The following is a 24,319-nucleotide window of genomic DNA, read 5'->3' as shown; positions in this document are numbered from 1 at the left end:
CAGTCAGAAAGAAAGTTGGACCACACCCAGGGAGCCAACCGAGTCTCCAGACACGATGACCACCATCTCCCTGAAAACTGGGGAGTCCACCCTTCTCTCCAGCCTCAGAATAAGGAATTTATCACTTGGGAAAGAAACGCTATTTTCCACACTCTTTTTTTTGAGACGGAATCTTGCTCTGTCATCCAGGCTGGAGTGCAGTGGCACAATCTTGGCTCACCACAACCTCCACCTCCTGGGTTCAAGCGATTCTCCTGCCTCAGCCTCCCAAGTAGCTGGGACTACAGGCACATGCCACCACATCTGGCTAATTTTTTGCATTTAGTAGAGAGGAGGTTTCACCATGTTGGTCAGGCTGGTCTTAAACTCCTAACCTCAGGTGATCCACACCCCTCGGCCTCCCAAAGTGCTGGGACTACAGGCATGGGCCACCATGCCTGGCCATATTTTCCACACTCTTGAAGTGCCTGTTCCAATCACATTTTCAGGTGAAGAGGTGAAAGCTTTCAAATGTCAATGTTCATGGAGAGAGAATGAATATGCTACTACTCTCCTTTCACACTTTAACTCGAATTATCCGATGGAATCAGCTTTGACTGTCTAGCAGAACCTTGGGGTTACGTGACATGGTCAGGGGAGTATTCAGGAAGCAGAAGAAATCTGTGGGGCCTGGAGAATGGACCCAGAGAGAAAGACAGAGAGAGAAGGCCAGAGAAAGCAGAAAGGCAGGAGGCCAAACAGGGGTCTGCAGGGAGACCCAGAGAGGACGGCAGTCAGAAAGCAAGTTGGACCGCACCCAGGGAGCCAGCCTAGTCTCCAGACACGATGACCACCATCTCCCTGAAAACTGGGGAGTCCACGCTTCCCTCCAGCCTCAGAATAAGGAAATGGAAAGAGGACCCTTTCCTTAGAGCAGGTAAGTAATTTAAAAGGACCTAACAAGTTACTATCTGGTACCATGTAAGAACGTTCTTCCTTCATTTTTTCATGTGCATGCTGTTTTGTGAAAGTAAATAGAATCTCCGGACCCCACACTCCTTATGCCAAAGGGAAAGGTCATCTTGGGAACTGAGTCACGCAACACTGCCTTCCTTTTGTTCCCAAATGAGAGTTGTCGTTTCACAACCTTGTGTCATCGCCTCATCCATAAGCCAGGCTCCCACAATGACAGAAGGTCACATATCTCCCCCGATGGCCTCCTCACAAATTGCTCACAAAGAGATTCCTCGTGAGTCCCTAACTCTTTCCAGATACATATCCTTCTCTATAAACTAGCCCTAAAACTGAGTTCTGTTGAATCTCACCCTGACAATGTCAATTACCAACTTATCTTCACAGGAACAGGACAAGGGCAAGACCGCAAATCATCCTTCCGCCTACACTCAGACAAATGCATCACTGACTTTTCACATGAAGGATGTAGATTTACTGAGTGTTAATCAGTAAGTGCTCGCTGTCTATCCTTTCTTTTTTTCCCCTCCTGCTTGTTCTTTCCCTTTCAAATACAGAAGTTCCCCAAACCCTCTCTTTTTGTTTTTGAGACAATGTGTCACTCTGTTGCCCAGGCTGGAGTACAGTGGCATGATCACAGCATACTGCAGCCTCGACCTCCTTGGCTCAAGCGATCCTCCCGCCTCAGCCTCCAAAGTGTCTGGGACCACAGGCACACACCACCAGGCCTGGCTAATTTTTATATTTTTAGTAGACACAGGGTCTTGCTGTGTTTCCCATGCTGGTCTCGAACTCCTGGGCTCAAGTGATCCTCCTACCTTGGCTTCCCAAAGTGCTAAAATTACAAGCATGAGTCACCACACCTGGCCCCCAAAACCCTCTTTGGAAAAGCACAGGTCAAACACACATGCTCTGGTGACTTGTGTTTTCCCTGGTGCATCCTCAAACTTTGGCTAAGTGAACCGCTATTGACTGAGACACCTGCCTCAGTTGCTTTCTGGTTAATGATATGGATCGATTTCTTCACTTCAGCTGACCTTCAGTAGGACAGTTTTGCTTTACTACAAATCTGTGGCAAAGTGCACAGGGCTGTGCATTTTTGAAGCCCTATGCTAGTTTCTACTGATAGCCTTAATAGTTTAATCATTGAAATGATGATTATTGAATTTAAGGTCAAAACAGCATCACTAGGCTATGTGCCAATAGTTGTAGCTATGGGTATGTCCTAATTTTCCTTGATTCTTTTGTGATGTTACATGAAGGGGTTGGACTAGACAACCTCCCGGGTCCCTTTCAGTCCTGACATTCTTCATCCTATGTATCTGCAAAGCAAACAGACTGGCCTCAAGTGCATCGGGTGATCTCTGGGGCCCCGAGTCCCTGGAAACTGCCAAAAGCATCTGGGTTTGCTTAGACCCCTGGGGGAAGCATGGCTCTGCCAGGTGTCACAGCTGATTTAACTACAAGAAAGATGAGAACCAGCCAGGGGAACTGAAGCTTGACAGCGTCCCTGAGGGTCTGTCCAGTGAGAGCCAAAACAGCATGGGGAAGACAGGAGGAAATCTTCTCCAGCCCAAGATTCACAGGCTGCGCTTATTCTAACTGCAGCCATCAGTCCCCAGAAATGTCCCCACGGATCTATAAAACCTCCGTGCAAGCTGAGAAAGGGGAAAGCTGAATCTGCTGGTGTCAGTGATGGATGGGACGAGGCAGAAACACAGGGCAGACAGGGAGGAGGGGGTGGGGGAAGAAAGGAGGTAAGCAAAGATACTGTCCTCTTCCCCGGAGAAGTCTGCATGAGCTAAGATGTCCACCCAGGGAGCTCAGATAGTAGCAATCTTTCTGCTTCCAAGACAGAGGGGAGATAAATGATCATTTCATACTTAAAACCACAGCTTTATGGCCAGATACCTATGAGCCTGTCATTCTTCTGTGCATAGACCCTATAAAGACAGTCGACATATTCAGACCCCACGTCTGCATGGGGACAAGACACTGAGAGAGGTTCAACGGAGCAAACAGCTGCAGGGGACTTTGGGAACAGAACTCAGAATCTTCCATCTCCGAGACTGCAAGACTCTAGAATGCTGTCTCTCAAGCTTTGCTTCTAGTACCGTGGCATATTTCTATAATAACGACCCTAGCATCGGCTACCTCATGAGGCCAGAGGAAGGCTGGCTTGAGGAGTCTCTCTTTGCAGGAGAGGAGACCCTTTATGGAAGATCAGACTTAAAAAAAAAAAAAAAAAGATAGGGCTTTGCTATGTTGCCCAGGCTGGTCTTGACCTCCTGGCCTCAAGCCATCCTCCTGCTTCGGCCTCCCAAAGTGCCAGGATTACAAGTGTGAGCCACTGCATCTGGCCCAGGATTTTTTTTTTTTTTTAAATGTATTCTCACAGTTGGCCAGACTGCAGTGCGGTGGCGGGATCTTGGTTCACGGCAACTGCCGCCTCCCAGGTTCAGGTGATTCTCCTGCCTCAGCCTCCCAAGTAGGTGGAATTACAGGCACGTGCCACCACACCCAGCTAATTTTTGTATTTTCAGTAGAGACAGGGTTTCACCACGTTGGCCAGGCTGGTCTCAGAACTCCTGACCTCAGGGGATCTGCCTGCCTCAGCCTCCGAAAGTGCTGAGATTACAGGCACGAGCCACGGTGCTCAGTCCAGGATCCTTTCGGATCCACCTGAGCATATCATGTACTGAGGCTCTCTGGAAAGGCTTGGGGGATTGAAGAATAAACTTAATTATACAAGAAAAGTGATAAAATTCAGGAAGAAATGAGGCCAGTGAAGCCTCTTCAACCAGGCAGGGTAAGAACTTTCTCCTGCTGACTTCTGACTTATCGGCACAGATGCTATTACTGAGGGCATCTATGAAGCAGTCCATGGGAAGAGTCCCAGTTATTTACAGAGCTCTGACTTTAGTTACTGCCAAATTCCATCCCCTATGACTTATGATGGAGAAAATGAGTTGTGGTGATATCACATGATTATCCATGAGTTAAAAATGAGAAGTGAGTGGCCAGGCATGGTGGCTCACGCCTGTAATCCCAGCATTTTGGGAGGCTGAGGTAGGCAGATCACAAGGTCAAGAGATCAAGACCATCTTGGCCAACATGGTGAAACCCTGTCTCTACTAAAAATACAAAAATTAGCCGGGCGTGGTATAGCACGTGCCTGTTGTCCCAGTTACACAGGAGGCTGAGGCAGGAGAACTCAGGAGGTGGAGGTTGCAGTGAGCCGAGATCGTGCCACTGCACTCCAGCCTAGCAACAGAGCGAGACTCCATCTAAATAAAAAAACAAAAAAACAAACAAAAAAGAAGAAGTGAGCTACCACCAATCAAAATTGACAGCCATGGTCACATGCTACAACATGGAGGACCCCTGAAGACATTAAGCTAAGTGAAATGAGCCAGTCATAGACACATACTGCATGATTCCACTTACATAAGGGATCTCAAGCAGTGAAACTCGCAGAAACAGACAGAATGGTGCTTGCCAGGGGCTGGAGAGGTGAGGACTCAGTTGGGGAAAGGGAAACAGAATAGAGTTTCAGTCATGCAAGATGAAAAAGTTCTAGAAATCTCAATACCACAGTGTACACACAGTTAACAATACTGTAGATTTTGTTAAGAGTAGGTTTCATATTACGTGTTTTTAACCATAATTAAAAAAAAAAAAATCGGTCAGGTGCAGTGGCTCATGCCAGTAATCCCAACACTTTGGGAGGCCAAGGCGAGTGGATCACGAGATCAGGAGTTCGAGACCAGCCTGATCAACATGTTGAAATCCCATCTCTACTAAAAATACAAAAATTAGCTGGACGTGGCGGCATGAGCCTGTAATCCCAGCTACTTAGGAGGCTGAGGCAGGAGAATCGCTTGAACCCAGGAGGCGGAGGTTGCAGTAAGCCAAGATCACGCCATTGCACTCCAGCGTGGGTGACAGAGCGAGATTTCTATCTCAAAAAAAAAAAAATTCTATACCTCTAGGTGGGGCACAATGGCTCACACCTGTAATCACCATACTTTGGGTGGCCGAGGTGGGTGGATCACTTGAGGTCAGGAGTTTGAGACCAGCCTGGCCAACATCATGAAACCCGTCTCCACTAAAAATACAAAAGTTAGCTGGGCATGGTGGTGGGTGCCTGTAATCCCAGCTACTCAGCAGGCTGAGGCACAAGAATTGCTTGAACCCAGAAGGTGGAGGTTTCAGTGAGCCAAGATTGTGCCACTGCACTCCACCCTCGGTGACTGCTGTCTCAAAAAATAAATAAATAAATTAGTGTGATATATATATCTCTCTCTCACACTAATATATATATTAATATATAATAATATCACACTAATATACATATATATCGCTCTAAAAGTTTTGGGGTAGAATTAAAAAGAATGTATAGCCATGAGTTGCTTAACAGTTGTGTCTCTAATCCATCTTAACACTGATGCAAAGAAGAGCTTGAAAATGGCAGGGAGTGGTGGCTCATGCCTGTAATCCTAAAACTTTTGGGAAGCTGAGGCAAGCAGATCACTTGAGGTTAGAAGTTCGAGAACAGCCTGGACAACATGGTGAAACCTCATCTCTACTAAACATACAAAAGTTAGCAGGGTGGTGACGTGCATCTGTAGCCCTAGTTACTCAGGAGGCTGAGGCAGGATCATTTGAGCCTGAGAAGTAGAGGTTGTAGTGAGCCAAGAGTGCACCACTGCACTCCCACCTGGCTTTTGGGTGTGAAACCCTGTCTCAAAAAAAAAAAAAAAAAAAAAAAAAAGACTTTGAAAACATTTAACATACTATAAAGGGAATGTTTATAGTCATAACTCTAATAAAAAGAAATGACAAAAAAAAAATTGGGCAAAAGATATGAACATTTTACCAAAGAGGCCAGAGAGATGGTAAATGTGCAGATGAAAAGATGATTGACATCATTTTAGCCATGTGGGAAATGCAAATTAAAACCACACTGAGGCTGGGTGCAGTGGCTCATGCTGTAATCCCAGCACTTTGGGAGGCTGAGGTGGGCAGATCACTTGAGGTCAGGAGTTGGAGACCAGCCTGGCCAACACGGTGAAACCTTGTCTCTACTAAAAACACAAAAATTAGCTGGGCATGGTGGTGCATGCCTGTAATCTCAGCTACTTGGGAGACTGAGGTGGGAGAATCACTTGACCCCGGGAGGCGGAGGCTGCAGTGAGCCAAGATCGCACCACTGCACTCTAGCCTCGGTGACAGAGCGAGACTCTGTCACAAAAAAAAAAAAAAAAAAAAAAAAAACTCACAAACCCACAGTGAAAATACAGCACAAAGAATGGGAGAAAATGTGTACAAATCATACATGTGATAAGGGTTTAGTATCTATAATAAATAGGGAACTATTACAACTCAACAATAAAAAGATAACCTCGTTAAAAAATGGGCAAAGGACTTAAATAGACATTTCTCTCAAGAGGACACTATACAAATGCCCAATAAGCACCGTAAAGACGCTCAACATCATTAGTTGTCAGGGAAATGCCAATCAAAACCACAATGTGATACTACTTGACTCCACTAGGATGACTAAAATCATTAATGTAGACAGTAACAACTACTAGTGAAGAAATTGCAACCCTCATACACTGCTGGTGGGCATGTAAAATGGTGCAGCTGCTTTGGAAAACAATCTGGCTGCTCCTGCAAAGGCTAAACATAGTTACCATCTGACCCAGCAATTCCACTCCTAGTTATACACCCATGAAAAATGAAAGCTTACATCCATACAAAAACCTGTTCATACCAGCATTATTTATAACAGGCAAGAGTGGAAACAAACCAAATGCCCAGCTGCTGAATGAATAAACAAAATGTGGTCGCACCATACCATGCAATATTATTCAGCCATAAAAAGAACAAAGTACTGATTCATACTACAGTATGAATGACGCTTGAAAACATTATGCTAAGTGAGACTAGCCTGAGACAGACAAATCTTACACAATAGTGTAAGATTTTATGTATATGAGATGTCCAGAGTAGGCAAAGTCATAGAGACAGAAAGAGACTAGCAATTGCGGACGGTTGGAAGAAGCAAAGAATTGAGATTGATCAGTAAAATGGATCTGGGGTTTCTTTCGGGGGTTATAAAATGTTCTGAAATTAAAAGTGGTGACGGTTACACATCTATGTGGATATACTGAAAACCAGTTAATTGTACAGTTAGAGACTCAACTGTTTAAGCTATTTGTGGCTACAGTTTTTTTACTCTACCCCAAAATTTTCAGAGCTATAGTTTTTTTTTAAATTATGGTAAAGAACAAATAATATGAAATCTACTCTCATCCAAGGTGAGTTTGTGGCATATAAATCATACCTGAATTTTTTCAAAAGCAAAACCTTAAAACCAGAATGAGATAGCACTATGCACCTATCAAAACAGCTAGAATAAGAAATAGTAATTACACCGAATGCTGGCAATGAGGCAGGGAACTGGATCCTTTATCCACGGCTGGTAGAAATGTAAATGGTACAGGACCTTTGGAAAATAAATTTCGGAGTTTCTTTGAAAACTAAAAATGGACTTACCATGCAACCCAGCAATGGGACTCTTGGGCATTTATCACAAACAAGTGAAAACTCATGCCCACACAACAATCTGTATGTCAATGTTCACCACAACTTTATTCATAATAGCTAAAAACTGGAAGTTACCGTAATGTCTTTCAGTGAGTGACTCATAAAGCAATCAGCGGTGCATCTACACCATGGAATATGACCCAGCAATGAAAGGGAATCCAGTAACTTGGATTAACCTCAAGGAAATTATGTTGATTGAAAAAAGACAATCTCCAAAGGCACATATAGTATGACTGTGTGTACATAACACCCAAAATAAAATTATAGATATGGAGAAAAGATAAAGGGTTGCCAGAGTTTAGGGATGGGTGAGGGGAAGGGTGGCTGAAAAGGGGTAGCAGGAAGAAGCCACTTGGTGATGGGACAGTTCTGCATTTTAATTGTGGTGGGGATTACAGGAAGATACACGTGATAAAATCGCATTGAGTTTTACACATATACATAAATGACTGCCTGTGTAACTATTCGGTTGGTGCAAAAGGTAATTGTGGCTTTTGCCATTAAAAGTAATTACTTTTGTACATTTTACAGTAAGATACACATAATAAACTTGCACAGAGTTTTACACATGTACACAAATGAGTGTCTGTGTAGCGATTTAATACTAACATCTGAATAAACTCTGCAGATTTCATCAATGTCATTGTCTGGTTTTGATACTGCACTACAGTTAAACAACATATTAACAGTAGGGGACAAGGGGTGAGGGGTGCCTGGGATCTGTCTGTACATTTCTTTGCAACTGCCTGTGAATTTGAGATTATTACAAAATAAAAAGAATTTTTTAAAAAAGTAATCCCTGTACCACAGGAAACTAAAAATGTAACAATAATATAGCATCTGTCCCTGTTTAAGAGTAATAACTGTGTTTCAACAAAACTTTCATTTGATGGCAAAAAAAAAAAAAAAAAGAGAAAGAAATACCGTACACAGTATAGTTACAAATCCTGACCCCTCCTTGCTGGAGGGCAATCTCTTCGAGTATGAGCTGCCTACACTCAAAAACAAGGCAGGAACTCCCAGTGTGGATCCACTGACCTGTGCACCCTCATCTGCCCTCCATTCCCTGGTATGCAGCTCTGTCCTCTGCTGTGTGCTGGCTCACCCCAGCGCCTGCACACATCCCTCCCCTGTCTAAATTCATCATCTCTCCCCTCCACCAACTCCTCGCATTTCCTGTGGCCCAGCAGGAGTACCCATCTTTCATGTGGGTTAATTGTATCTTGTCACTGGACTTCAGAGACCAGGTCTAATTCTTCCACAACATTCTCCATAACCCATGACACAGTGCTAAGCATGTAGGAAGGATTTTCCTTGTGGATGGAATAAACGCCTGTCTGCCTCGAGATCTTATGGGATATGCGGGGATATGAGAGCTGTAACATAACGCCTCACACATAACCAATACTCTGTCCTTATTAGTACGTTACCTTGTTTTTTTATTATTACAGGGCTATGGATAAACCAGAGTAGGTATATTAGGACCAATTTTACAGATAAACTAAGTTCAGAATAGTCAAGTGACACCCAGTTAGAACCCAGAACTCTATTTTAAAACCTATCAAGGACCTTTCTTGCATCTATCAAGATGCAAATTTCTGCCTTAAAACTATTTTCAACTAGGTATGTTATTAATTAATTCAGGTACAAATATGCCCAAAGGAAGTGTAATATTTTGCAGCACAAAGCATGACATTGGCCAATACCTGGGGGTGGTCGACGTGCTGGAGGAAGATGACACAGAGCAAATGTCTTTAAAAGTAGGGACAGCAGTGGTCTGTGATCAAGGACGAATTGGAAGAACACAGGAGAGCACCCCTTCCAGACATATCCCAGATCCAGCCATTTCTTCCCAGAGCCACTGCTACCCACTAGTCCCAGCCTCTGGTCTTGCCTAGACAGTTCCAGTCATTTCCCCAATTGCTCTGCCTGCTTCCGCCTTTGCCCCTCAGCAATCTGTGGTTCATTCAGCTGCCAGAGTGTTCCTTTTCTGAAAGGCTCATCAGATCTCACTACTCCGTTCAATGGCTCCCCAAAGCACAACAATCTCATCTTCCCCCACTTGCTTAGAAATGTCCACATGATCCAGCCCACACTCACCTCTCCAAACCCAGCTTGTCGCATTCTCTCCCAACCACCAGTGCTCATTCCTATTTTTCCACCCCTCAAGAAGGCCAAACTGTTTTCACCTTGGGTCCAGCTGCAATGGCTTCTTGGTCTGCTTGGCATGCTTTTCTGCCTGATCTTTGTATGGCTGGTTCTGTGTCCTTCAGATTTCAGTTTAAAAGTCATCTCTTCAACCTAAAGTGGCTTCCAGTTCCTATCATATTACCTTTTTTTTTTTTTTTTTTTTTTTTTTGAGACAGAGTCTCACTCTTGTCACCCAGGCTGGAGTGCAGTGGTGCAATCTCAGCTCACTACAATCTCTGCCTGCCTCCCAGGTTTACCCAGTTCTCCTGTCTCCACCTCCTGAGTAGCTGGGATTATAGGTATGTGCCACTACTCCTGGCTAACTTTCGTATTTTTGGTAGAGACCAAGTTTCACCATGTTGGCCAGGCTGGACTTGAACTCCTGACCTCAAGTGAGCTGCCCACCTCAGCCTCCCAAAGTGCCATAATTACAGGCGTGAGCCACCACGCCGGCCTACCCTCTTTTAATTATTGGTCAAACACCTATCATTATCTGATATTTTTCCTATGGACTGATACATTCACTGATGTAGTGACTGTCTCTCCCTCATCCCACTACCATGTAGGTTCAAGGAGGGCCTGGAGCTCTTTTCTCCTGTTCCCTTTTGTATTCCCAGTGACACACCATAGGTGTTTAGTAAATATATGTAGAATGAAGATACAAATGAATAAATTAAAAAGACCACTATCCTACCTACTTCACAGCTTTGGCTCTATTTGGCCAATCAAGTGGCCGAGTAATGACAATCAGAGTACATTAACACCCTTCACGTAGAAAGCAGGGAAGAGCGCGATTCTGAGTAACTCAAAAGCTTTCTGAAAACAGTATATGCTTAGTCACCCTCCAAAGCCCACTCGATCCAGGGTCTCCTGAGTCTCAGCCCTGGAATCTTTACAAAGGTTCTCACAGCCACCTACAATCTGGCCGAACCCTGCCCATGCAGCTGCCCATTATTCAGCAGGGCTAGAAGCCAAGCTCCTGAAATCATTCCAAGCTCAATGTTCACTCAAGGTCTCCTGAAATTCTGGGCTGCATACTACTGAGGTCACATACCTCCCTGCACTCAGACCATTAAATCCCCCATTCCTTAAGCCCTCGGCTCAGTCAATACCTTTCTTCTACCATTGTCCATCACTGACTTAGTCCAGAGCAGCAGTTCCCAAAGTCTGCAGAATCCTAAGGGGCCCCAGGACCCATTCATTCATTCATTTTACTTACTTATTTAGACAAAGTCTCACTCTGCTACCCAGGCTGGAGTGCAATGGCACGATCTCAGCTCACTGCAACCTCTGCCTCCTGGGTTCAAGCGACTCTCCTGCCTCAGCCTCCCGAGTAGCTGGGATTACAGGCACGTGCCACCACACCTGGCTAATTTTTGCATTTTAGGTAGAGACAGTGTTTCACCATGTTGGCCAGGCTGCTCTCAAACTCCTGATCTCAAGTGATCGGCCCACCTCGGTCTCCCTAACTGTTGGGATTACAGGCATGAGCCACTGCACCTGGCCCCAGCACCCTTTTAGGCAGTCCATCAGATTAAAACTATTTTCAGAATACTACCAAGATGTTATTTGTCTTTTTCACTGTTTGTCATTTGCACTGCTGGTGCAACAGCAAGGTAAGTTAAACTGCCGGCCTCGTAGCGCAAATCAAGACAGTGGGATCAGATGATTCTAGTAGTCATTGTATTCTTCAGTGCCATGTGCAAGCAGAAAAAAAAAAAAAAAATGCCAGTTTAACAATGTCTTCACTGAAGCAGTAAAAATTATTAAATCCTGACCCTTGCGTACACATTGTTAATACACACAAGTGTGAAGAAATGAAGTATACACACAAAGACCCTCCACATAGCAAAGTATGACGGTTGTTTCGAGTTCTGAGCTGATCTAGTGGCTTTCTTCATGAAACACTATTTTTACTTGAAACAATGAAATAAAGGGCCAACCATATTTATTCAGATTTGGGTATTTGATAGACATTTTCTTGAAGGTGAATAAAGTAAGCTTGTCACTTGAAAGAAAACAGCAGAGAGTATTGGTTGCCAGTGACTGAGTGTGAGCTCTCAAGCAAAAATTAGAATTTTAGGAAAGTTGCCACTATGAGTTTGACAGTTTCCCAATACTTAGTCTTTCCCCCATCAGATCAATAGTGATATTAACAAATATGATTTTTATATTGTATAATTAAATCTCACCACATTTGGAAGGTCTGCATATGCAGTAAAACTACTATTTTCCAAACGGTCAGTGCATCATGTTATGAAATCACGCATGAGTAAGAAATCCATTCAAAGTACAAGATAAGCCAAAGTATTTTCAGGTAGGAATACAGAAAGTTCATTGATAAGGTTTCAGATTCTATATCATAACAAATTTTTAAGATACCACCACTTTTGAGTTTGGGTGCAGTATCAAAGAAGAATCAAGAAACAGAGATCTCTAAGGAAAGAGTATCTTTGTTTTTGACCAAATGATCTGTTAAACTTGAGGATCTCAGCACACTTGTGGGGATACCTTTAAATTGTTTTAGAACCCTTTCTGAAAAATGTGAATGAAATGAGTTCTATCTGATTCTTTTTTTAGTCTATTTGGGGTTCAAATCTCGCTTTAGAAACTATAGATCCTGTCCCATTCCTATTTGCTTTTGATCACCAAAAAATAAATACTGTTCATTTTTTTCCCTCCATGCTATATATTCCATCAAAGCTTGAACATATGTTTTTTTGTTGTGTTTTCTTTTCTTTTTTTTTTTCTTTGAGAGGCAGTCTTGCTCTGTTGCCCAGACTGGAGAGCAGTGGTATGATCTCAAATCACTGCAACCTCTGCCTCCCAGGTTCAAGCGATCCTCCTGTCTCAGCCTCCCAAGTAGCTGGGATTACAAGCACATGCCACCATGCCTGGCTAATTTTTGTATGTTTAGTAGAGACGGGGTTTCACTATGTTGTATCACCATGTTGGCCAGCCTGGTCTCAAACTCCTGACCCCAAGTGATCTGCCCGCCTCACCCTCCAAAACTGCTGAGATTACAGGCTTGAGCCACCAGTCCTGGCTTTGAACACACATTCTTAATGGAGCCAGTCAGATAGACAGAAATGTCAACTCCAGCGCCAGTCAAGATGAAGCAAGCCGACCATACTCTATGATTCCCACTGATTTTAACTGAAATCTCTGCATATAGTTAAAAAAAAAAAAACCCAAAACCCTACCTGCCTGAACTCTGAACACTACACAATTAGAAGCAATGGGGGATCTGACCCAAAGGGGGCTGAATCAGGGAGCTGTACAGGAAAAACTCCAGGAGAAATCCCTTATTACAAAGGCCTTGGTTTCTGTCTCTTTCTTATCTTTTTTTCTCACCCAGTCTAGCCCTCAGGCCATGCATATGGAAAGATCTCCCAGATCTACTCACGAATGAAGTAAGGTGTAGTGAAGTGTACACAGTGTGCTACCATCTGTGTCACAGACGATGGTAATAACACATATTTGGATTTAAAAAAAAAAACAAACCTCCATTAAGGACCAGGTGCCGTGGCTCACACCTATAATCCCAGCAATTTGGGAGGCTGAGGTGGGTAGATGACTTGAGGTCAGGAGTTTGAGACCAGCCTGGCCAACACGTGAAACTCCATCTCTACTAAAAATACAAAAATCAGCTGGCCGTGGTGGCGGGCGCCTGTAGTCCCAGCTACTCAGGGGGCTGAGGCACGAGAATCGCTTGAACCAGGGAGGCAGAGGTTGCGGTGAGCTGAGATTGTGCCACTGCACTGCAGCCTGGGCAGCAGACCAAACTCTGTCTCAAAAGAAAAAACAAAACAAGCAAACAACTCCATTGAGATAAAGAAAATGTAGTTTATATATGTCATGGAATACTACTCAGCCATAAAAAGGAATGAAATAATGGCATTTGTGGAGATCTGGATGGAATTGGAGACCATTATTCTAAGTGAAGTAACTCAGGAATGGAAAATCAAACATTTTATATCCTCACTCATAAATGGGATCTAAGCTATGGGGACGCAAAGGCATGAGAATAAGAAAGGACTCTGGGGACTCAGTGGAAAGGGTAGGAGAGGGTGAGGGATAAAAGACCACACACTGGGTACAGTGTACACTGCTCAGGTGATGGGTGCACCAAAATCTCAGAAATCACCACTAAAGAATGTATTCATGCAACCAAACACCACCTGTTCCCTAGGACTGATTGAAATAATAATTTTTATTTTTTTTATTTTTTTTAATTTTAATTTTTGTTTTTCGAGACGGAGTCTCACTCGTCGCCCAGGCTGGAGTGCAGTGGCCAGATCTTGGCTCACTGCAAGCTCCGCCTCCCGGGTTTATGCCATTCTCCTGCCTCAGCCTCCCCAGTAGCTGGAGTTTTTTTGTATTTTTTAGTAGAGACGGGGTTTCACCAGGTTAGCCAGGATGGTCTCGATCTCCTAACCTCGTGAGGCCCATCTCGGCCTCCCAAAGTGCTGGGATTACAGGCTTGAGCCACCGCGCCCAGCCGAAATAATAATTTTGAAAACACCACTGACTGTTTATACAAGAAACTAATAACAGTGGCTACTTATTTGGAGGGTGTGTGGGGACTGTGTGGATGGGTGTCAGAGGTAGTAGAGAACCCACATGAGTGTGTTATCTGTTAACAATTCAATACACTATATTTTTAAATGTCATCCTTGCGCAGAACCCAATCAATTCTGTTGAATGAAAAAAGTACGCAAGATAGCTTCCCTCCCATCTGTTCCCATATCCAGCACAGACCCGTCACTACTGATGTTGCCACTCCTCCATGGGATGTTTCAGGACCCCCTGGACAGGAGCAGGCAGCTCTTCAAAATTTTTTTTAATGTGGTTTTTAAAGCAATACTTGAGAATAATCAACTTCCAGTAACAAGCCCTTGCATCACTCTAGAAAAGTGTTTTCTTTTTTTTTTTTTTTTTTTTTTTTTTGAGACGGAGTCTCGCTCTGTCGCCCAGGCTGGAGTGCAGTGGCCGGATCTCAGCTCACTGCAAGCTCCGCCTCCCGGGTTCACGCCATTCTCCTGCCTCAGCCTCCCGAGTAGCTGGGACTACAGGCGCCCACCACCACGCCCGGCTAGTTTTTTGTATTTTTTAGTAGAGACAGGGTTTCACTGTGTTAGCCAGGATGGTCTCGATCTCCTGACCTCGTGATCCGCCCGTCTCGGCCTCCCAAAGTGCTGGGATTACAGGCTTGAGCCACCGCGCCCGGCCTAGAAAAGTGTTTTCAAAAGTATGTTCGAATTAGGTCCTTAGAACACCCTGAGACAGTTTATCTGTTCCAGGCTCTATCTTATAGAAGGGAAAACTGAAGTTGTGGGAAGTTAGGGGATCTGCCCATGGTCATTCCTCCAGAAATGGCAGAGCCGATTGAGATCTTCTGATTACAAGTTGACAGTCCTTCTAAGGCAGCTTAGAGAAGGGTAACACCCCTATCATCCTTCCCAACTCCAAAAGAAGAAAGAAGAAAATGATAGCAAGACCTCCGCAGATTTTCTTTCAATCCCATGACATTTTATGACAGATTGATATAAGTATGGGTCAGTCTGGGTCTTGGTCCTAGGGGACAATACCAGCAGAGAGGGAAAAATATCCAAATTCTGTTTTGACTGTTGCACTTGTCCAGCAAGAGAGAAATGAGGAAGGAGAAATGTCCTTGGCTGGTGTGGAGAGAACTCTGCCAGTAAATCTGGCGGATGTTCCAATGTGCCAAAGATATCCCCCCAAGTCCCATTAACACCATGACACTGAACCAGAGGCGGTGAACACGTACTAACACTGCTGACATCTTGGCAGCTTTTGAAAGAAAGATCCTGTTGCTATTTACTAATGCGTGGGTGGGATATTTGAAGATGGAGAGGTGCTGGAAAGGAACCAGAGTGTGGGAGGACTTTGCTCCCAAGGACTGAGTTGAATGTCTCTCTGCACACGCTTTGCAAAAGTTTCCCTCCATAAGCTTTTCCTCCCCTTCCATCTCCTACTCTCCAAATGGACTCTAGAGTCCCAGATCCTCCAACAGAGAGAAAGCGAGAACTATCAGGGAAGAGAATGAAACGTGCCCTTCATAACTACAGTCCGGATCCACTGTCCAAGCTGAACGGAAGCTTAAAGAACAGCAGTATCAACAGCATCTAGAGGCGGGGTGTGGTGGCTCATGCCTGTAATCCCAGAACTTTAGGAGGCCAAGGCAGGAGGATCACCTGAGGCTGGGAGATCGAGACCAGCCTGGCCAACATGGTGAAACCCCATCTCTACAAAAAATATAAAAATTAGCTGGGCACAGTGGTGGGTGCCTGTAATCCCAGCTACTTGGGAGGCTGAGGTAGGAGAATCGCTTGAACCCGGGAGACAGAGGTTGCAGGGAGCTGAGACTGCACCACTGCACTCCAACCTGGGCAACAGAGGGAGACTCCGTCTCAAAAAACAAAACAAAAACAAAAACCAAACAAAAAACCAGCACCTAGAAAGTCCAGGAGAACATGGGATGCCTACAGGATCTGTAATGGAAGACTCAGCACATAATACAAGAAAGTCTCAGGCCGGGCGTGGTGGCTCAAGCCTGTAATCCCAGCACTTTGGGAGGCCGAGACGGGCGGATCACGAGGTCAGGAGATCAAGACCATCCTGGCTAACATGGTGAAACCCCATCTCTACTAAAAAATACAAAAAAACTAGCCAGGCGAGGTGGCGGGTACCTGTAGTCCCAGCTACTTGGGAGGCTGAGGCAGGAGAATGGCGTAAACCCGGGAGGCGGAGCTTGCAGTGAGCTGAGACCCAGCCACTGCACTCCAGCCTGGGCGACAGAGCGAGACTCTGTCTCAAAAAAAAAAAAAAAAAAGAAAGTCTCCTAAGCAAAGTCCCAGGCCCTTCATAACCGCTCTTAGAATATGCAGAACGTTAGTGTGTTCTGATTAACAAAAGTCTAACATCTATTCTTACTGGAATAAAAGGGTGATCATAACAGCAATTCTGACCCCTCCTAAGGTTAAGAAACAATGTTGATTGCCTCTGACATATCCTGGGTAGGATAATTTGATGCTTACCTTCCCACAGAAAAAGAAACACTTAAAGCTTTTCTTTTTTTTTTTTTTTTTTAAAGAAAAAAGAAGCAAGTGGGCCGGGCCCAGTGGCTCACACCTGTAACCCCAGCACTGTGGGAGGCCAAGGCAGGTGCATCACCTGAAGTCAGGAGTTCAAGACCAGCCTGGCCAACATGGGGAAAACCCCTCTCTGCTAAAAATACAAAAATTAGCTGGGCGTGATGGCACACACCTATAATCCCAGCTACCTAGGAGGCTGAGGCAGGAGAATCGCTTGAACCCGGGAGATGGGGGTTGCTGTGAGCCAAGATCACACCACTGCACTCCAGCCTGGGCTACAGAGTGAGACTTCATCTCAAAAGAAAAAAAAAAGAGGAAGGCGCAAGTAGTAGTCAGTAACTCACAACTATTTTAATTACTCCAGGGTATGTAAAAATATTTTAGGGAGCATCACAAAACTTTAAAAAGTCAATTTAATTTTAATTTCAAATTTTAAACTAACGGGTTAATTTTTCTTGTTTTGCTTTGTTTTGAGACAGTCTTGGTCTGCTGCCCAGACTGGAGTGTACTGGCACGATCTTGGCTCACTGCAACTTCTGCCTCCCAAGATCAAACGATTCTCCTGCCTCAGCATCCCAAGTAGCTGGGATTACAGGCACGTACCACCATCCTCAGCTAATTTTTGTATTTTTAGTAGAGACGGAGTTTCACCATGTCAGCCAGGCTGGTCTCGAACTCCTGACCTCAGGTGATGGGCTCGCCTCAGTCTCCCAATGTGCTGGGATCACAGGCGTGAGCCACTGCAATCAGCCCATAATAGGCTAATTTTATGTAGCTTTGATGTGATCCCTTTCAAAGTGGATAGGGAATAAAAATGGCACAAGCAAAGGTCTGGAAACGTGCAGGGTCCCCCAGGTTGAACTAAATTCTGCTCCACAGCGTTCAGCAAAGTGAAATAATTATCTTCCTCGCCTCAAGTTTCCACTTTTCCTCCCAGCCTGGAACGCTCCCACACTTTGTTATCTAAGAGGCCAGGGTGATTCAAGGGAAAGGGGAAAGGAATTCTCCCCCAAGATCTACATCTGATCAACAGAAATGGATCTGCCTTCACACTGAAACAATTCTCCACGGTCCTATTGTTCTTTGTTTTTCCCAAAGGATGGAAAAATCTGATTCCAGAAAAATGTTAGTAGCTAGATTATGTGACCATAGTGCTAAAAAGTTATGTAGCTTAAGATTTTAAGGGCTAACCTATTCGAGTATTTTCAGAATAATATCTAATCTGTTGACATCAATCTATTATACAGTCATATAAGCAAAGCTCCCACAAGATGGAGAACAAAAGGGCCAAGCCTAAAAAGCCTTCACTTGGAAAAAATTAAGTATGACTCAGGCTTGGGATACTCAGGCTTAGACTTGCTGGGTCCAACTCAATATGGAGTAGACAACAGTAAAGATTAAGAAGGGGAAAAGGAAGAATAAAAACAGGTGCTTGGAGCCACACTGGGGGCGAAATACTTGACAAGTGTTCAGAAAGTTCTGGCAAACTATCAGGGAGGGGTTAGAAAAGTCTAGACTACTGTAGAGCTGAGGAATGTTTGTTTGTTTGCTTGAGACGGAGTCTCGCTCTGTCACCCAGGCTGGAGCGCAATGGTGTGATCTTGGCTCACTGCAACCTCCGCATCCCGGGTTCAAGCAATTTTTCTGCCTCAGCATCCCGAGTAGCTGGGATTAGAGGCACGCACCACCTTACCTGGCTCATTTTTGTATTTTTAGTAGAGACGAGGTTTTGTCATATTGGCCAGGCTGGGCTCGAACTCCTAACCTCAGGTGATCCCCCTACCTCGGCCTCCCAAAGTGCTGGGATTACAGGCATATGTCAAAGAAGAATAAATCATTTCCCGTAGTTGGACGTACCTTCCCTTCACAGGAACAGCTTCTGTGCACGAGCATGAAGAAGGCCTCCAGGGTCCAGGGAGCCCTGGGCAAAGCTCCCTTTGAATCTCCCTTTGAAGGGGAGTTTCAGTCCTGTCCTTTGTAGACATGGATGCAGCTGGAGGCCATTATCCGAAGCAAATTAATGCAGGAACAGAAACCCAAATACTGCATGTTCTCACTTACAACGGGAGCTAAACATTGAGCACACATGGACACAAAGAAGGCAGGGTGGAGGGTGGCAGGAGGGTGAGGATGGAAAACGACCTCTCAGGTACTGTGCTCACTACCTGAGTGATGAAACGATTGGTATCTCAAATCCCAGCGGCACGTGATTTACCCACATCACAAACCTACACACATAGCCCCTGAACCTAAAATAAAAGTTGGAAGGAAAACAAAATAAAAAGGACACTAGGGATTGGGAAGAGCAAGGCAGCTACGCTAAGCCATCCCATCAGACAAGAGAAAGATGCTTCCCTCAAACTTTTCTTGATGCGTAGAAAGAAGGGAGTTTCTTAACATGTGCAAATGGGTTCATTAATGCAAAAAAAAAAAAAAAGTCCTTATTCCATGTGATACCCACATCAGAACTCTCTCCAGCAGTGTGTCACATTGCCCTAAAAATGTCTTCCATCGGGAGGACTGGAAGAGATGGGTCACTGTCCCAGAGGCCTAGACTGGCCTGCCCCCCACTATCACCCCAACTTGGTTGTGGCAATGCCATTGCTTTGGAAGAGTGATGATCATCAAAATTTTCCTCCAACCCTGGCATTTGGCCCAGATCAGAAGACTCTCTTATATTTTCATTCCCAAAATGATTCCAACCCTTAAGATCCCGACCCTTGCATTTTGCAACCACCTTGGCCATCCTGCACCTCTATGTCTTACCAACTACAGTTAAGAATCACAGGAGTGGTAGCAATTTCATTTCATTTCCCTCAGCACTTTTCCTTTCCTCTAAGACAATTCCTTAGAGCCCTACGCTGTCAATAACAATCATACAGTCAGGAACAGTCGTAACAGCTCACATGCACTGAGCACTTACTCTTTGGAGCATTACGCTAACGGATTTACATAATTATAGTTTTTACACATTTAAACTATATTGCATTAGCCCCTCTGACATAGATCGGGGTGTCCAATCTTTTGGCTTCCCTGGGTCCCATTGGAAGAATTGTCTTGGGTCACACACAGAATACACTAACACTAACGATAGCTGATAAGCAAAAACAAAATTGCAAAAAAATCTCGTAATGTTCCAATCACATTCAAACTGTCCTGGCCTGCAGGTTGGACAAGCCTGATATAGACGCTACGATTGTCCCTGGTCTGCAGAAGAGGAGACTAAGGCTCAGCATGCCAATCTTCATCTCATCCTGTTCTCATACTTTGGGAAGAACTCCTCATCCAACAGTAAAGCTTCAGGGATCCAAAGTTTATGAATGGTCTTTTTTAACAGCTGGGAGGCAAGGAGGGATAGTAGGAGAGAGAGAGGGTATGCAATAATGCTTTCCGGTCTGGGCTTTTGGAAGAGTATTCTTGACTCCTTTGGTCACAAAATTCACACAAGGTGTAGCTACACTATTGTTTTGCTGTGGCACAGGATTTAGCTGATTCTTACCCTATTGTCTTCCTGGATTTCCCAGTCACTGGAGAAAGTCGCCAGCTGCTGCCCTTGGGAACAGTTTGAAAACTGGAAAAGGCTAGAAAACATCCTTCTGTTCTCTTGAGTGTCCGGGAAGATGGCATCTTGGAAATTGACTCCGTGAGGCAAGAGGTTATAATTTTCATCCATCCTAATGGAGAAGAGAGAAAAAAAGGCAGACGTAGACTCGACAGTCAAGGGTGTACCAACTTCAATCAAGAGTCACAGACAACTGTGATGGGCTTGTCAGTTTCACATCAATGTCTGGCGTGGCTCTCATTAGAGGAGTTACTACTTCTAATTATTTCTTTGTCTCACACTACATCAGTCTATCCTTAAGGTTTTCAAAAAGATGAGTGTGAGCAAAGTATGGAGAAAAGTATGTGTGTGGTGCCTGTTTGTCTATTTGTGTTGTCTTCCAAGTCCCCCAAGGGGTCTTCCTTCTCAAAGAGGGTTCCTTATTTCCTGGTGAAAAAAAGGCCAGCTGTAATGACCTATGTTCTGTCTTTGCTATTTATCTTCTATATGACATGAAACAAATGTCTTAACTCCTCTAAGCCTCAGTATTCTAATCTGCAAAAAGAATATAGTACTGGCTGGGTGCGGTGGCTCACGCCTGTAACCCCAGCACTTTGGGAGGCCAAGGCGGGTGGATCACCTGAGGTCAGGAGTTCGAGACAAGCCTGGCCAACATGGTGAAACCCCGTCTCTACTAAAAATACAAAAATTAGCTGGGCATGGTCGCACACTGTTGTAATCCCAGTTACTCAGGAGGCTGAGGCAGGAGAATCACTTGAACCTGGGAGGCGGAGGTTGCAGTGAGCAGAGATTGCACCATTGCACTCCAGCCTGGGCGACAAGAGTGAGATGCCATCTCAAAAAAAAAAAGGAATATATATATATATATAGTATCTACTTTTTTGGTGATGTCATAAGCATTGCACCAAAAACTAAGTAAACGAAGCACTTGGTACAAAGTAAATGCAGTATACATATTAGTGAACATATTTAAAGGCCTAGCATAAATCAATTAGAATGATTCTTTAAAAAGTCACAAAAAGAAAGAGATGAAAGTTACACTCCAGTCTAAAAAAAAACAACATGTATGGCTCACCAGCAAGTCTCCACTGCCACCCTCACCCCTGACAGTGACCAGAGATCCAGTCTCATCTCAGTAGGGCCCAGAATAACAGAGGAGGAATGATTTGTATGTAGTTGTTAACACACTCCAAGGCAAGACAGCCCTGTGAAATGAGAATGTCAGACTACTGTCTGACTTTGTATTTCTTTCCTAACTTTTGTAAACATGGTAGAGTAAAAGAGATGAGAATTGGCTGAGCACCACGGAACCACTGGACGAACTGTATTTCATGATAAAAATTTCTTTAAAAAGCCTGCTCAAATACTTGGGCTCCTTTTTCTTTGGAGAAAAAAGTTCTGGTTTTGAATAGTTTTATAGATGGTATCTCAGTATTTTTCCTAATTAAAAACATGAAACCCTAAGTTTCTCTGTATCGAGAAGGGCACTCTCTCAGCCCCACTAGCTTTATTTAGAAACTACACTTCTCTGGAAACATATAGAGAGAGAAAAAAAACTTAATCTAGCTGAACCCACTCAAGCCAACACAAAGCAAGACATGTTTTTTAAACTTAGATATTCTGGCTTCAATATGGAAAACATGTGTTGCTATGCACTTACAAACACCACTTTGTAGACCTGTTTTCTTTCTCAGAGAAATGCGAGCTAAAAGTGAATCCGCAGATCCACATAAGCCTCATTCCAAATATCCTTAGTGCTACTTCCCAGACTGGAACTACTATTGATCACCACAACAGTGGATTAATTCTCTATCTTGATTGATAGGTTAGATTCCATTTTGATGTTTTTCTCAGGTGTTTTATATCACTCTCCAAATCCAATTGAAGCCAATCAAAGAATTTAGGGTTCTACCTGGTGCTCGCTATTCAAATTTCAGAAGAATTCACTAGTCAATGAGAATTGACTGAGTTCTTAGGCAGATGCATTCCATCTTGACCACAGGCCAGTGTTCACGGAACTTCAGAGGATTCCAGTGGTCTAGAATCAGAGAGGATCTCCTGCCTGGTTGACCTCTCCACCTCTCAAAGCATTGCTACCCAGGATTTTACCTGCAGCAGAACCCCCTACCCCCAATAAACCTTTGCTATGTCAAATAACCTGGCAGCTGATGTGAGATAATGAAGCAGTCCTGGGCTACATTCCCCATCATTTACATCTTGGCATTTGAGCAAGTGGGGAAGAGGGGAGCGTGGACAGCTGGTCAACCTCTAACCTGTACCAGGTGCTTTGCATGAGTTACGTTTTTCGCTCAACCAGCCCTGCCGCTCACTTTACACAGGTGAGGCTCTGGAAGTTCTTGAGAAGCTGTCAAGAAATGGGCTCAGAATCACGATTAGGAAAGGCAGAGCCAAAATGCCAGCCACAGACTGATTTCAAAGATTGTTCTTCTCACCGTCCCAATCTACTCCCATTGAGGCCAGTTTAAAGACCCGAGTCAAAGGGACTGTTGGAGAGCGCTTTGAGCTTTTGCCCGCAATGCTCTTCTGTGTACAAGGCACAGAAAGCCTCCCTGTCTTTTAAACCGCCTTTACCAGGGGTAGCCAGGGTGTCTGTAGAGACGTCAGACGGAGCAAGAGAGATCCAAGGAGGCAAGGGGTAAGCGCCCCAGGGGCATTCTCATTTGGCACCGATAGGTTGCCCTGGGAGTTACCGGCCTGGCTCCAGGTCACAGCGACCTCGGGAGGTGGCGCAAAGAGAGAGAGAGGTGGCGGCGCCGCCGGGCTCACCTGAGGAAGAAGAAATAGGAGTAGTCCTGGACCACGGTGTGGGAGTGGCACGAGAAGTAGCCCAGGCCGGTGAGGTTGAGCCTGGAGCCGGCGGGCACCTCCAGCATGCTGCCCCACGCCTGGTCGCACAGCATCTCGACCTCGGCCGAGTAGAAGAGGCCCCCCTGGCCGGCGTGGTACTGCCAGGGCAGGTGGTTGTAGAGGCCGGGCGCCTCGGGGTGCAGCGCCAGCACCCTGGCGTACACAATGGTCTCGGCCAGCTCGGCGCGGCAGCCCTCGCTCAGGGGCCTCCACTCGGAGGGCAGCTGGCAGGCGCGCGCGGGCGCTGGGGGACCCGCCAGGCAGAGCGCGGCGAGCAGCAGCTGGCGCAGCATGCCGGGCCCGCACGGGGCGCACGGGGCGGCGGCGGGGAGCCCGGGGAGCCCGCCGGCCCGGGAAGGGCAGCCCTAGGCGCTCGGCTGCTCGGGCCGCTCCCGGGAGCTGGGCGCGCCGCTGTCTCCGCCGCGAGGCTCCGCATGCCCGGCCCCGGCGCGCCACGCTTTAAAAGGGTCCCGGGGACAGGACGCGCCGGGCGCCCGCCTCCCGCCCGGCCCCCTGCAGCTGGGGCGTGGGCGGGGGAGGGGCGGGGACTCGGGCGGGTCCCGGCACTGGCTGGGGCGGGGACCAGGGACTCGGAGAAAGCGGGGACGCCGGGATCCAGCTAGCCCTGGCTTGGGGACAGCGGCCCACCCCTCTCCTGGCGCCCCACTATGGAAGGGGTCCGAGTTTGCCAGGCGTAAAGCCTGTTTGTAAACGCAAGGCATTCATAAAAGAATGACTCTTAATTTGCGCGATTACTGACTAAGTTTTTACATTTTCTCTGCATTTCAGAGTGAAAATACATAGAAACCAAATCTGACTTTATCTACCCAGAGATTAACTAGGAAATTCAGTGTGGGCTTTAAAGCTTTTTTAGATCTCGTGCTCTCTCAGATTTGCTTATTAGAAGCATCTTAGAAAAGCTTTGATAAAAGATTCCAAAAAGCAATCATTTGGCCCTGATTTTCTTAAAACTAGATGGTTTCCATAATCCCTGCTTCCATTTTCTCAACACTGT

At 45.3% G+C, this 24,319-nt stretch overlaps 1 protein-coding gene across 1 annotated transcript in view; it reads right to left on the bottom strand.

Annotated features, from left to right (window-relative positions):
* CCDC3 (coiled-coil domain containing 3) overlaps positions 1 to 23,787 on the bottom strand; it is a 103,536-nt gene extending 79,749 nt beyond the window's left edge. Inside the window, exons 1-2 of the mRNA XM_033208978.1 lie at positions 23,224 to 23,787; positions 20,374 to 20,548 (exon numbers count right to left, since the gene is read on the bottom strand). Of these exons, the coding sequence (XP_033064869.1) occupies positions 20,374 to 20,548; positions 23,224 to 23,597 (549 nt within the window). The 5' untranslated portion in view covers positions 23,598 to 23,787. The remainder of the gene's footprint in view (positions 1 to 20,373; positions 20,549 to 23,223) is intronic.
* Between the last annotated feature and the right edge of the window lie 532 nt (positions 23,788 to 24,319).

The sequence above is a fragment of the Trachypithecus francoisi genome, unplaced genomic scaffold, assembly GCF_009764315.1.
Source record: "Trachypithecus francoisi isolate TF-2019V2 unplaced genomic scaffold, Tfra_2.0 Lachesis_group9, whole genome shotgun sequence".
NCBI lineage: Eukaryota > Metazoa > Chordata > Mammalia > Primates > Cercopithecidae > Trachypithecus > Trachypithecus francoisi.
The sequence above is the reverse complement of the archived record's forward strand: the minus strand, read 5'-3'. Positions and strand labels throughout refer to the sequence as shown.